Source organism: Apodemus sylvaticus, chromosome 5, assembly GCF_947179515.1.
Source record: "Apodemus sylvaticus chromosome 5, mApoSyl1.1, whole genome shotgun sequence".
Taxonomy (NCBI): domain Eukaryota; kingdom Metazoa; phylum Chordata; class Mammalia; order Rodentia; family Muridae; genus Apodemus; species Apodemus sylvaticus.
Window position 1 is genome coordinate 113,576,491 of NC_067476.1, and position 12,896 is coordinate 113,589,386.

Genomic DNA, 12,896 nt, shown 5'->3' on the forward strand with positions numbered 1-12,896 from the left:
ATGGAGCTAGAGAACATCATACTAAGTGAGGTAACCCAGACTCAAAAGGTGAATCTTGGTATGCACTCACTAATAAGTGGATATTAACCTAGAAAACTGGAATACCCAAAACATAATCCACACATCAAATGAGGTACTAGAAGAAAGGAGGAGTGGCCCCTGGTTCTGGAAAGACTCAGTGAAACAGTATTCGGCAAAACCAGAACGGGGAAGTGGGAAGGGGTGGGTGGGAGGACAGGGAAAGAGAAGGGGGCTTATGGGACTTTCGGGGAGTGGGGGGCTAGAAGAGGGGAAATCATTTGAAATGTAAATAAATTATATCGAATTAAAAAAAAAAAGAGTTGCCTTGGTCCTGGTGTCTGCCCCCAGCGGTAGAGCCCTAACTGAGACAGTGTATAAATGCTAGAGCCCCGAGAGGTGGGGTTGGTGGTTGTTCAGGTGGGTTGGTTGTGGTTTGTTAGTAGTCATGCTCAAAGAAACAAAAGGAAAGAAGCTATTCCCGGATCTCTCTGTCTCTCTCATTCCCTCCCTCATCCTCTCCTCCCCCTCCCTCTCTTATCTAGTGATACCAGGTGATAAAGGGTGGGTAAAAAGAACCCACAAAGTAGCAAAGATCAGTCACATAAAACAACTTCAAATTGAGGACTAAGTCAACATAATAACTGGAAAAGATTCTTTTTGGCTAGCAGCCCTTTCTTGTTATTAGTAAAATTAATCAAGTAGCAGACAGTCTGGCCACTTACCATGTGTTTGGCAAAGCTCCCGGCAGGCCCAGTGTTGCGCACCAGGTGCCCCTCAGAAGGGAAGTTAAAGCTGCCAGCACTCAGGTTGTCTCGCGTGGAGTGGTTACCAAAGAGAACAAAAGGCTGCCGATGAGGGCTGGAACCGCAAGACAGAATGTGGTTAGACAAGGTCCCAGGACCGGAGCTCAGGCTCTTCTGAGTGGTGTGACCGCAGGACAGGCAAAGCCCAGTCTATGTAACATTCCTGTCTGGCTTGGAAGGGATGTCAGAGACCTCTGACTCATCCTAGTGACCCAAGGGGGTTAGAACTACAGCCCTGCTAAGTTTACACTTTCCTACCTGACCACCTTTTTGAGAAATTAGTTACAAGAGTCTGCTCTAAATAATACAATGATGATATCCCGTTTTTTTTTTAAAGATCTATTTATTTATTTTATGTATATAAGTACACTTGCTGTCTTCAGACACATCAGAAGAGGGCATCTGATCTCATTAGAGATGGTTGTGAGGCACCATGTGGTTGCTGGGAATTGAACTCAGAACCTCTGGAAGAGCAGTCAGTGCTGAGCCATCTCTCCAGCCTGATACCCTGATTTTTATAAGGTAAAATTTTAATAGAAATACAGTTTTTAGAGAATCATAGCAGTTGGACTACTCAGATCCAATGGACGACAGAGCAGCTACCAACTTCTAGGTCCCTTTCAGGAGGGCAGAGGAGAGAAGGATGCTGATGGTGCCCCTATCCCACACCTCCCACACAGCACCCCCACACCCACTGCCAGTCCTGGTGGACTTTCCTCTCCATCAACTAGACCTCCACCTCCTGCTCATCCCATAACCAGTCCCTTCAGATAGTTTAATCAGCACACCTTCCTAAGAGCCACCAAGGAGACCCCACATGGAGCACCCAGCAAACCAAATGACTACTGCTCACTTTTCTTCTGAAACTTAGTTCAAGCTAAGCTATGCCTTAAACAGAAAAGGATGTGTCTGAGACCCAGAAAAGTGGCTTGTCTATTAGACCGGACAGGTCTTGGGGGAAAACAGAGGGATTAGCTGTCTCTTCTACCCACTAAAGAAAACTCCTGCTGATCATGACAAAGATGAAGAAGGAACTACTCAGAAACCCTTACTCCTGAGAGGCTCTGCCAGAGCCTGACAAATACAGAGATGGATGCTTGCAGCCAACCAATGGACTGAGCATGAGGTCCCCAATGGAGGAGCTAAAGAAAGGACTGAAGGAGCTGACAGAGTTTGTAAACCCATAGGAAAAACCACAATATCAACCACCCAGATTCCCCAGAGCTCCCAGGAACTAAACCTCCAAGCAAGGAGTACACATTCAAGGACCCATGGTTCCAGCCGCATATGCAGCAGAGGATGGCCTAGTCAGGCATCAATGGGAGGAGAAACTCTTGGTCCTGGGAAGGCTCGATGCCCCAGTGTAGGGGAATGCAAGGGTGGGTAGGGGGGAGAGGGTAAGGGAGTGGGGGAGCACCCTCATAGAAGCAGGGGGAGTGGGGATAGGATAGAAAATATCCAATAAAAGAAAAAGAAACAAACCCTTACTCCTCCCCTCTTTTGCAAGGAGCTAGGTACTTAGCTTGATTCATCTTACAGCCCCACACCCACCCAGTACTGCTGCTCCTTGTCTATAGTTTTGCTTTCCTGAGTTAGGTGTAAATAAAAGTTCCTTTCTTTAGAAGGAAGCTGATTATCTATAGTATTTTAAAAGCCATTTACTATAAGATTATGGAAAAATAAAGCAAATACAAAAGTACAAAGCACCAAGACTAATGAATCACAACTATGGGATTCCCCCCCCCCCTCTCTCTTTCTCTCTTTTTGAGACAGGGTTTCTCAGTGTAGCCCTGGCTATCCTAAAACTCACTCTGTAGACCAGACTGCTCTTGAACTCAGAGATCTGCCTGCCTCTGCCTGCCTACTGCTGGGACTAAAGGCGTGCGCCACCGCTGCCCGGCACAGCTATCACCTCTTATGCTGTAACTACAGTCAGCTGACATCCTGAACCTCGATGCTCCCCATATTTGACACCCCTGTTTTCAATCCCATTTTCTCTATCACCATTCACACCTCCTTCCCAGGGAACATACCTGTTCTCAGTAATGTGGCTGGAGATCATTCCATGACTGAAGTAGCTTCTGAATGGCTAAAAGGAAGCCAATATACGATGTAAGATAACAGATAAAAGCTTTGAAACTAATAATGCTTTCACATATGTGCATATGTACATACACATGCCAAAGTGTAGGATGAGTAGTATGTAACAGAAAGAGTATAAGAGCACAGAGTATAAGAACACAGAGAGATAATATAGATTAAATCATGAACTTGGAGTACAGCAATGAAACAAAAAACAGCAAAAAAAAAAAAAAAAAAAAAAAAAAGAAAAGAAAAAAGAAAGAAAAAAGAAAATGGCTGCAAAAGCAAAGAAACATAAAGCAGACCCATTCAATTCACAGTTTTTAACTACAGAAAAGAACTGACCAATCAGCTTCACAGTTCTAATCATTAATCTTGCCCCACTCTTCTCTTTTGTTAGTGTCCCTACATTCCAATAACTTTAAACATAATTATAATATGCTAATTTAAATCAGTAATCAGGGGAATTAAAGAACATAGAAGTATAATGATAAACCTCTCATAGGAAAACAAAGAATTATTTCTTGCCTTTGGATGAAGTATTAAGCTAAACTTATTAATCAAAAGTTACCACCCTCAAAGGTTCAAAATTTCAAAAGGGAATTTCAGTGTCTTCAAGTAATCTCTCTTGTGGTTCTTTTTCAACTAGTCAATATTTCTTCCTTGTAGAATACACTAAATCACACACAATCTCTAAGAACTGTTAACATTTTGGTAAATTTTCTCCATTTTTTTTTATCATATCTGTAGACTAGTACTGATTATACTGCAGTTTATTATTTGTCCAGTGTATACATTAAATGTATATATGGTTACTCAATCTTCTATATTAAGATTATTACTGTGGGAGATGAAGAGATGGCTCAGGAATTAAGAGCATTTGTTATTCTTGTAGAGATCCAGGTTCAAATCCCAGCAAGCACACACAGTGGCTCATAACCATCTGTAACTCCAGTTCCAGGGGCTCTGACACCCTCTTCGCGTCTGGGCAGGCAATAAGACACATATGATGTGCAGATATATGTGTAGGCAAACACTCACACACATAAAATAAAGATAAATAAATCTTTAAAAGATAAGATAGAACACAATCAAAGAAATTACCTGACAAATTTTGAGTTTTGGCCTCTACATGCAAGTGGACACATGTGTGCAGAATAACATGAATACATATACATACAAACATCACACATATATACAAATGTATTTTAATGGCAAAAAGAAAAAAGTCATAAATAATGCAACTGTAATAAACATGGAAGAAATTCTCAAAATATATAGTAAGAATTCTTTAATTTTATTTAGAATTTCTTTAGAGACAAACTATGGCCTCAGATGCATTATAGGGTCAAGAACTGCCTTGAATTTATGATTCTTCTCTTTATACTTTCAAAGAGCAGGGATTACAAGCATGGCAGCACATGCAGGTTTTTTTTTCTTTTGAGGGGTCTTACTGTATAGCTCTGGCTGACCTGAAAACCCCAGAGACCTAACTGCTGTGCCTCAGGGATTAAAGGCGTGTGTCGTCACACCCAGGTGATTTATTTTTAATTATTCATCAACCTGTACATGAAAGCAGGTGCCAGCCACTCAGGTGAGCACTGAGAACTAAACTCTGGGTCTCTGCAAGAGCAGTAAATGGTGTTAGCCACTGGGCAGTCCCTGCAGCCCTGAGACTGAAAACACTCAAGATGAAACTAAATATTCTAGTGAATGTGTAATGTTGTGTGCCATTTATATGGCTGGTGGGGTGCAAATCAGAATGTTTTCAAGGAATTTGGCAACAGGTTATCTTTTGACACAGAAAATGCCCACTGGTGTACACACACACACACACACACCACACAAGCCTGCAATAAAACAAGGCCATGAGTTTAAATGAGAGTGTGGAAGGGTATATAGAAGGGTTTGGAGGGAAGAAAGGGAAGAAATGGTAATTAAATTATGATTTCAAAATAAAAAAGAAAGAGAAATCTTAATATGTGCCAGAGGAGAAAAGACCTACATCCACAGGAACAAAGATTGAGACAAAAGTCTCAGAAACAATGTGAATAAGTAGATAACAGAGCAATATAATTTGCGTACTGAAGGGGAAAAATTCATTAACCTAGACTCTACAGAATTTTGCTTAAACATTGTAAAAACGTATTTCAGAAATGTAGGTGAAGCTGGGAGTGGTGATTCCTATCTGTGGTGGTTCAAAAGAAAACGGCCCCCATAGGCTCATATATTGAATATTTGGTCCCCAGCTAGGAGAACTGTTTGAGAAGGACTAGGAGGTATAGCCTTTTGGAGGAGGTGTGTCACTGGGGGTGGGCTTTGAGGTTTCAAGACCCCACCCCATTCTCAGTGTCTCTCTGCCTCTCAAAAGTGACTCAGAGGTGAGCGCTCGGTTACTGCCCCAGTGCTGTGCCCTGCCTGTTGCCCGCTCAGTCACGATGGTGATGGGCCATCTATCCTCTGTGGCCTAAGCCTCAATAAACCCTTCTGTGCATTGCCGTGGTTAAGGTGAAGGTGTCTTCACGGCAATAGTAAGATACCCAAGATATTATTTATTATCCCAGCACTTGGGAGGTAGAAGCCGCAAGCCAGTGAGTTCTAGGCCAGCCCAGACTATACAGTGAGATCCTGTCTCCAACAAATGACAATGGAAAAAAAACCCTATGTTTCTCTATTATGTTCCCTTGTGCATGCTGAAGCCAAAAGAATTCATCATCATAAGATTTAATTACAAACAACATCAAAGGACATCCTTAGAGGAGGAAGATGCCAAGCAGAGTACTAGACCATACAAAGGAATGCAGAGCACCAGAGAAAAGTAAAAACAAAAGATAAGGTGCTTTTCAAATTATTAAGGTATTTGAGAATAATAGCAATATATAATAATAAATATATAGAAACAATGTGTGCGTACATGCGTGCGTGTATGTGTGTGTGTGTGTGTATGTGTGTGATATGTGTAATATGCTCCAGATCAACTCCAAATGGTCAGGTGGGGACTTGTTCCGTGCCAGTGTGGTACACTGAGTAGAGATAGTTTAAACCCCTGGTAGGCTCAAAGGCAAGCTCAAGATGGCTCTTCTGAGTCTTCCTGTTGAATAGTTTTTGTGACTATTTGTTCCAAAATAGACATGCAGTTTAGTCATGAAGGTGCCTTAGCCTGAACCAGGTACCTGGTAACTCACTACCAATGTGGGCTTGGAACATCATCATGGCACTTGTGACCAAGGGGCTCAACTAGTACTCAGAGGTGCATAAGTACTAACTAGCACTCAACATAACTACTGGTTGGGGACACCGCCATGCTGAAAGGTGTATATCCTTCTAACAGAGAGTGGGCATAAGAAAATATTTGGGGGTATAGGGGATTGAAACCAGAACCTTGAATATACTTGCTTTTTATAGGCATGGGAGAGAATTTCTTTTATGACATATACAACATGGCTTATAGAAATGATAACCAAACAAACCTCTCCAGTGGTGAATCTGGAAAACAATTAGTAAGTCAGGCACAGTAGTCCATGACTTTTACTCCACCACTTGGAAGGGCAGAGGCAGGTGTGTATCTTTTAAGTTCCGGGCCAGTCAGGGTCTCATAGCGACCACATAATAAAATAACAATGAAAATCATAATATAACAACAATAATAAATTATCATGTCTTTCTTCTATACTTTTTACTTACGTACCTCACCCGCCTGAGATTCTGAAAGTTCCAGCAGGAAAGGGATTTCTGTGTCAAAATTAGCAAAGAAGCTGGTCCACTGCCGCGCAAACACCGCCAGGTCCTATTCAAAGCAAACGGAGAGTGTCACAGCAGAGGCACATTACAGAACAAGACTCAGGACCTTACCGGAGGTGCGAGGCTATCCTACACATGCATTATTTATTATTCTGGAAAAGAAAACATCCAGAAAAGGAACATCTTTGCAGACAAAGTAGGTTGGCAGTAATTACCTGGGGAGTGGGGACAGCCATTTGCCCATGGACACAGGTGATGTTTTAGGTTGATACAAATATTCTTTTATTTTTTAGACAGTGCTTCACTATGCAGCACTGCATAGTGCTGGCTGGCTTGGAGCTATCTATATAGACCAAGGTGGCCTGCCTCTGCCTCCCAAGTGCATGGAATAAAGATGGTTGGCTTTCATTAGAATTCTTTATTGATATCTATCTTTCCATCCATCCACCTAAGCTACCTAAAGATATGTCTGTATACATACATAAGATGAACACATATATATTTATAAAATTCCCAATATTCATAAATGTGGGAACTTGGGGAAAGGTTAGAATTTGTTTTGAGATAGCATCTTACTGTATAGTCCATGCTGACCTCAAATTCTTTATCCCTCTTGCCTCAGCCTTCTGTATACTGGGATTATATGCATATACCAATTCTCACTAGATGTTTTGGTTAATGACAGACAAAACATATGACAGCATATACCATGCACTGTTTCATTTAGGTTTATGTAATCATACTTTATAATGCTTACCCAAAGACAAAATTGCCGAAAAACACCATTCTTGGTATCTACATCCTTTTTATCTTTTTAAAAGATTTGTTTATTTTTTACTTTATGTGTATGAGTGTTTTTCTTGCATGTATATAAGCATTATGTGTGTTCCTGGTGCTTGAGGAGGTCAGAAGAAGTTCTCAGCTTCCTCTGGAACTGAAGTTCCCAATCGCTGTAAGCCGCCATGTGGGTGCTGGGAACCTGGGCTCCCTGGAGCAGTAATCCTTACCCACCACACCATCTGCCCAGCCCCCAAATTCTATGTATTTTATAGTCACCATGAACAACAAATGGAGCTCTGGCTACTAAAGAGGTCTAGAAATAGGACAACACAGTCACAGTGAACATCCCTAACACACTGATGAAATCCTGTTTCCCACTCAAAGTAACCAGCAGTTAGACAAAAGGCTAGTCCTAAGTCTAGGCCAGGAAATTTATAAAATATGGACAGGGAGCATTGTATAGTAACTGGTAAGGAAATTTATAAAATATGGACAGGGAGTATCGTATAGTAACTGGTAAGGAAATCCCAAGGATGTGGCTATTGGGTTATGTGTAAACCACTACCCAAAGATTAAATCAACATGAGTCCCACCAAATATTACAGTATTGGCAAAGTGGATACAAATATATAAAATGGTTAAATCTATGAACTCAAACTTTAAACACTTAAAAAATTAATGTATCTGTAGTTTTCAATTTTTCAAATTATTTTTTCTTGGATTTTGATAGGTAATTTCTTCCTAAGGCATCGGGTTTTTTTGGGGGGGGGGAAGAGTTGGTTGGTTTTTGTTTCCTACCCACTAGCCACTGTTTTCGGTAAAGGGAGCTGAATCTAGGGCGTTGTGCATGATTCTGAAGAACTCTACCATCTGACAGAGGTTAGTACTTAGGTTATTATACAAAGAACTCAAAACCCCAGTAGTCAGGATGGCCAAGAACAAGAGCACAAATTACAGCAGATCTGGGTGAGGATTCAGGGAAAGTGTCAACAATTATTCATTGCTGGTGGGAGTGCAAATTGGTAAAGCCACTACTGTCATCAATGTGAAGCTTTTTGAGGAAAAAGCTGAAAATTGATCATCCACAAGATCCAGCTATACATATATCTCTTGGGCATATACCCAAAGGACTCTATATTTTACTACAGAGATACTTTATTATATTAAAGTTTATTGCTGCTCTGAATAAAATAGCTAGAAATTAAAACATACTAGATATCCATCAACTGGTAAACAGATAATGACTATGTGGTGCATTAATACAACAGGATGTTATTCAGCTATTAAGAAAAACAAAATTATGAAATTTGTAGGTAAATGGATAGAGCTAGAAACAGTCATCCTGAGTGAGGCAACCCAGACCAGAAAGACAAACACTGCATGTCTTCTCTTGTTTGTAGTTGAGAGCTTTAAGCTTTAGATGTCTATGTGTGTTTCATTTGGAGTAACTAGAGAAGTTAGGTAGCTGTAAATGACTGGGCAGAAGGTGGGGGCCTCCCAAAGAAAGAGAAATAGAATACAATGTTATAAAGGGATTAAGGGGAAACTAGAACAGGAGGTTTAAATGGGCTGGGGGATGGGACAACAGAGCAAAGGAAGAAACGTGCAGAGGAATAATACTAATGGCCTTTTGAAAAGCCATATGGAAATTTACTACTGTAGAAGCTTTTATATATATATAAAGCTTATATATATATATATATATATATATATATATATATATATATATATATATGAATGAGAGCAATTTAGATGAAGTTACTATATAATGGAGGAGACAAGCCCCAATATATGATAACAAGAAGTAAAACTCCCAGTACCACGAATGGGTTACATCTTTTTTTAAGAGACAGGGTTTCTCTGTGTAGCCCTGGCTGTCCTGGAACTTACTCTATAGACCAGGCTAGCCTCAAACTCAGAAATCCGCCTTCCTCTGCCTCCCAGAGTGATGGGATTACAGGCATGCACCACCACCGCCTGGCTTGAATAGGTTATATCTTACTGAGTTTTGGTCAAAGGGATCCCATAGACACCCACAACCCTCAAACATCACAGGTTATTGACAGTGTTATTGTTACTAGTTCCCAATCTGGAGGTACACGACTTACTTATGTCATCAAATGTGGAGAAATTAATTGAGCTGATGTTCAACTAGAAGTTTCAACTCTACTGACCAGTGTTCAGGACGATAGAAAGTACTCTAGAGCTGAAGAGATGGCTCAGCAGTTAAGAGCACTGACCACTCTTCTAGAGGTTCTTAGGTCAAATCACAGTAACCACATGGTGGCTCACAACCATCCATAATGAGATCTGACGCCCTCTTCTGGTGTGTCTGAAGACAGCTACAGTGTACTTACATAGAATAAATAAATATAAATCTTTGGGCCAGAGTGAGTGGAGCCAGAGTAAGCAGAGCTGGTGCGAGCAGAGGTTCTGAGTTCAATTCCCAGCAACCACACGATGCCTCACAACCATCCGTACAGCTACTCAAATACATAAAATAGGAGGGAGGGCGATGCTGGAATGTAAAGTGAATAAATAATTTAATAAAAATATCTATTTTCCTTTTTTCTTATCCTTTTACTTATATTTCCTCCTTCCCAAAGGAACTAGAAACAAAGCTCTCAGTACTATGAAACTAAATTGTGTCCTCTAAACTTCTTCCTCACTTAAACACACGGGAGCTCTCCAAAGAAATGGTTGGCTATAGGTGAGAAGCAGCAAAAAGTCCAGATAATCATGTAATCTCCAGTAAAGCTAGAGAAGGGGGAAGGGTATAAGCAGAGAAGGAGGCAGGCTCTAATTTTCTTTGTGTAACCTCCAGGTAGATCAGTCTTAGGGACTCTTTTTCTTTTATTTTCTAATTACTCTGTGTGTGCATATTATATATATATATATATATATATAAAATCTAAATGACAATAAACATAATCCACTCTATCCTATGCTAAATGGTTAGTACAAAGTAGAAGTGGCACATCTCTGATAAACTATGACCATTTATTTAATACTTTGTAGGTTAGAGGATGATTTCTTGAGATTGAGTCTCTCCTCTGTAGATGCCAGGGGCGAGCACAGGTCCTCAGGCTTGGCAACAGTGTTCCTACCTGCTCAGTCACCTCATTGGCCCCAGAACAATATTCTGTTTGTTGTTTTTGTTTTATTTCTTTCGAGGCAGGGTCTTAGTATATAGTCAGGACTGGTCTGGAACTCGTTATTTAGCTGGAGCTGGCCTGGAACTCATAGAGCTCCTGCAGCCCGTGCTACCAGAGTGCAGGGAGAAAAGGCGTGCACTACCACACCCAGATGAACGCTTAAGGACTCAAGAGTTGGAAAATTACATTCTAGGGTGGGACACATTTCTGTAAACAAGACTAGGGTAGAACACAGACACACCCAGTTTAAGGACTATCTAGACTAGCTTCATAGAGACAATGATATTGCTGAGCACTTGCAAGGACCTAGGCAGGATGTTAAAATATTACTGTCTAGGCAATAGGACAAGTATGCCACCTCTGTTCCAAAGTTTGATCTCTTTAAGCAATTTGTCATCTTAATCTTTCATGCTACAAGACAACTTCTGCATTGTTTTTACTAAAGTCCAGTATAATATCCCGCCCCGCCCCCAGGGGAAAAAAGTAGCTAAAAAGTGAAACAGCTGCCTCAGCAGGTTTTCCTCACAGAAAAGCCTCAATTCTCCCAGGTTTTCTCTTTCGCAAGAGTCCAGAACAATCTAGGAAGAGATGCTCCACTCTTTGATTAAAGCAAACTAAGATGTACTTTGCATTTCTTCCAATTAAATACCTTTGGAGGATAATTGGCTAGGTTAATTGAAGGTAATTATGTTAAGTACGTTTTGACTCCTTACTTCTGAAAGCACGTTCTCCAGAGACACAGGGTCCATCCTGCTGTAGACATCCCACAGACGCAGACTCACGTCCTGCAACTGCAACAAAGAGCAGGGCAGTGAAACCATCAAGTCAGCTGCTAGCATGGTCAGTTAGTCCTTATCTTCTGACACTCAAACATTACTATCCTGGTATAAATCGTGTTACTAGAATAATAAAATGAAATTTTATTATATTATTTTTAAATTATTAATTTTGTTAACTGTATAATTAAACCAAGGCTTTATTAATTCTATTAGAATAAACCACAATTTTATCAATCTTATTTGATCCTATACAAATTAACAAATGCTTTATCATTCAAGAAAATTATTTTCAGAATCAATATATCATCTGATTACAGACAATGATGGCACATACACATTTAAACATACATATACACGCTATGTTTTTTCTTTGTAATTTTAACTAAAATAATACATGCTCATAATTTTTTTTAAAAAATCAAACAATATAAAAGGCTTACAATAAAAATCTGAATCTTCTACTGTACATCAGTTTCATTCAAAAACTACATAGAGTTTGTTTCTTTCTGTTATTTATGTCTAGTATGTGTTATTTTTATACAGGTGTCTATTTCTTATAAATTTAGAAGTATTAACAATTGAGAAACAACAAATATAACCATTATCATAAAATGATTTCCTTTCTGTCTGCTGTGGCCTGATTCCCTCCAACTTCCTTGGGAATTACTGTAGACTTCAAGGGAAACTCCCAAAGCCTGATTTTCACATTGTAACTACAGTAATCCTATCTGACAGGAAGGTGAAATCCACAGAGAGCCTTAGAGAGTGTGGTGGCCTGCTAGGCAAGTCCCTGAGTACTTCCTCAGGATGTTAGTCCTCTGACTTGCTTCTAAAGGTACTATACAACAGGATGCCCCCATTTCTAGCATGACAATGCTTGCCTGCCTGGTTTTCTGTTGGGTCAGGTCACATCAGAGAGAAAGAAATAGATGCCTTCAGTCACTCAGTTAACATACCAGAACATCCTCCCTAACCTGTACTGAGGACTCATTTTCCAGACTCGCTCTCACCCATTAACCTCTCTCAAAAGCTATTTATTGATATCATCTCCAAGAAGCAAGACATGCAGAATACTGTGCACACTCCATCCCTTTCAAAGCCAGGCATAACAGCACACACCCTTAGGAAGCAGAGGCAGATGGAGCACTGAAAGTTCCAGGCCAGCCTGCTCTACACAGTGAGATCTTGGGTAGGTTTGTTTGTCTGATGCACATTTGCTTTGTGACAAGACCCAAACACACCCAAACATGAGTTTTCACACATACCTCATATTTCATGGTAAAAAATCCATCTCCTCCAATGCCTTCAAGTGCAAAGGCCTGTACAATTGGCCACTTCTCCACCACAAACATATCAAATATCTGTAAGTGTCCTGGAAGAATCACACACCAATACACATCAAATACCATTCTGGACAGTTGAACCCAATCTCATGTGGTTAGACAGGAATCATTTCTTACAAATTAACCAAGACAATAAGAGGGCTAGATGTTGAAACTAAAAATATAAAGTAAAATTCAAGAAAAATTTAAATT

General features: G+C 40.2%; 1 protein-coding gene across 2 annotated transcripts in view; it reads right to left on the bottom strand.

The window, feature by feature from the left end:
* Positions 1 to 12,896, bottom strand: part of Dnaaf9 (dynein axonemal assembly factor 9) — a 127,091-nt gene that overhangs the window by 90,156 nt on the left and 24,039 nt on the right. For both annotated transcript variants that reach the window (XM_052183646.1, XM_052183645.1), the window contains exons 6-10: positions 12,627 to 12,733; positions 11,296 to 11,373; positions 6,595 to 6,693; positions 2,858 to 2,913; positions 744 to 879 (exon numbers count right to left, since the gene is read on the bottom strand). In XM_052183646.1, the coding sequence (XP_052039606.1) occupies positions 744 to 879; positions 2,858 to 2,913; positions 6,595 to 6,693; positions 11,296 to 11,373; positions 12,627 to 12,733 (476 nt within the window). The remainder of the gene's footprint in view (positions 1 to 743; positions 880 to 2,857; positions 2,914 to 6,594; positions 6,694 to 11,295; positions 11,374 to 12,626; positions 12,734 to 12,896) is intronic.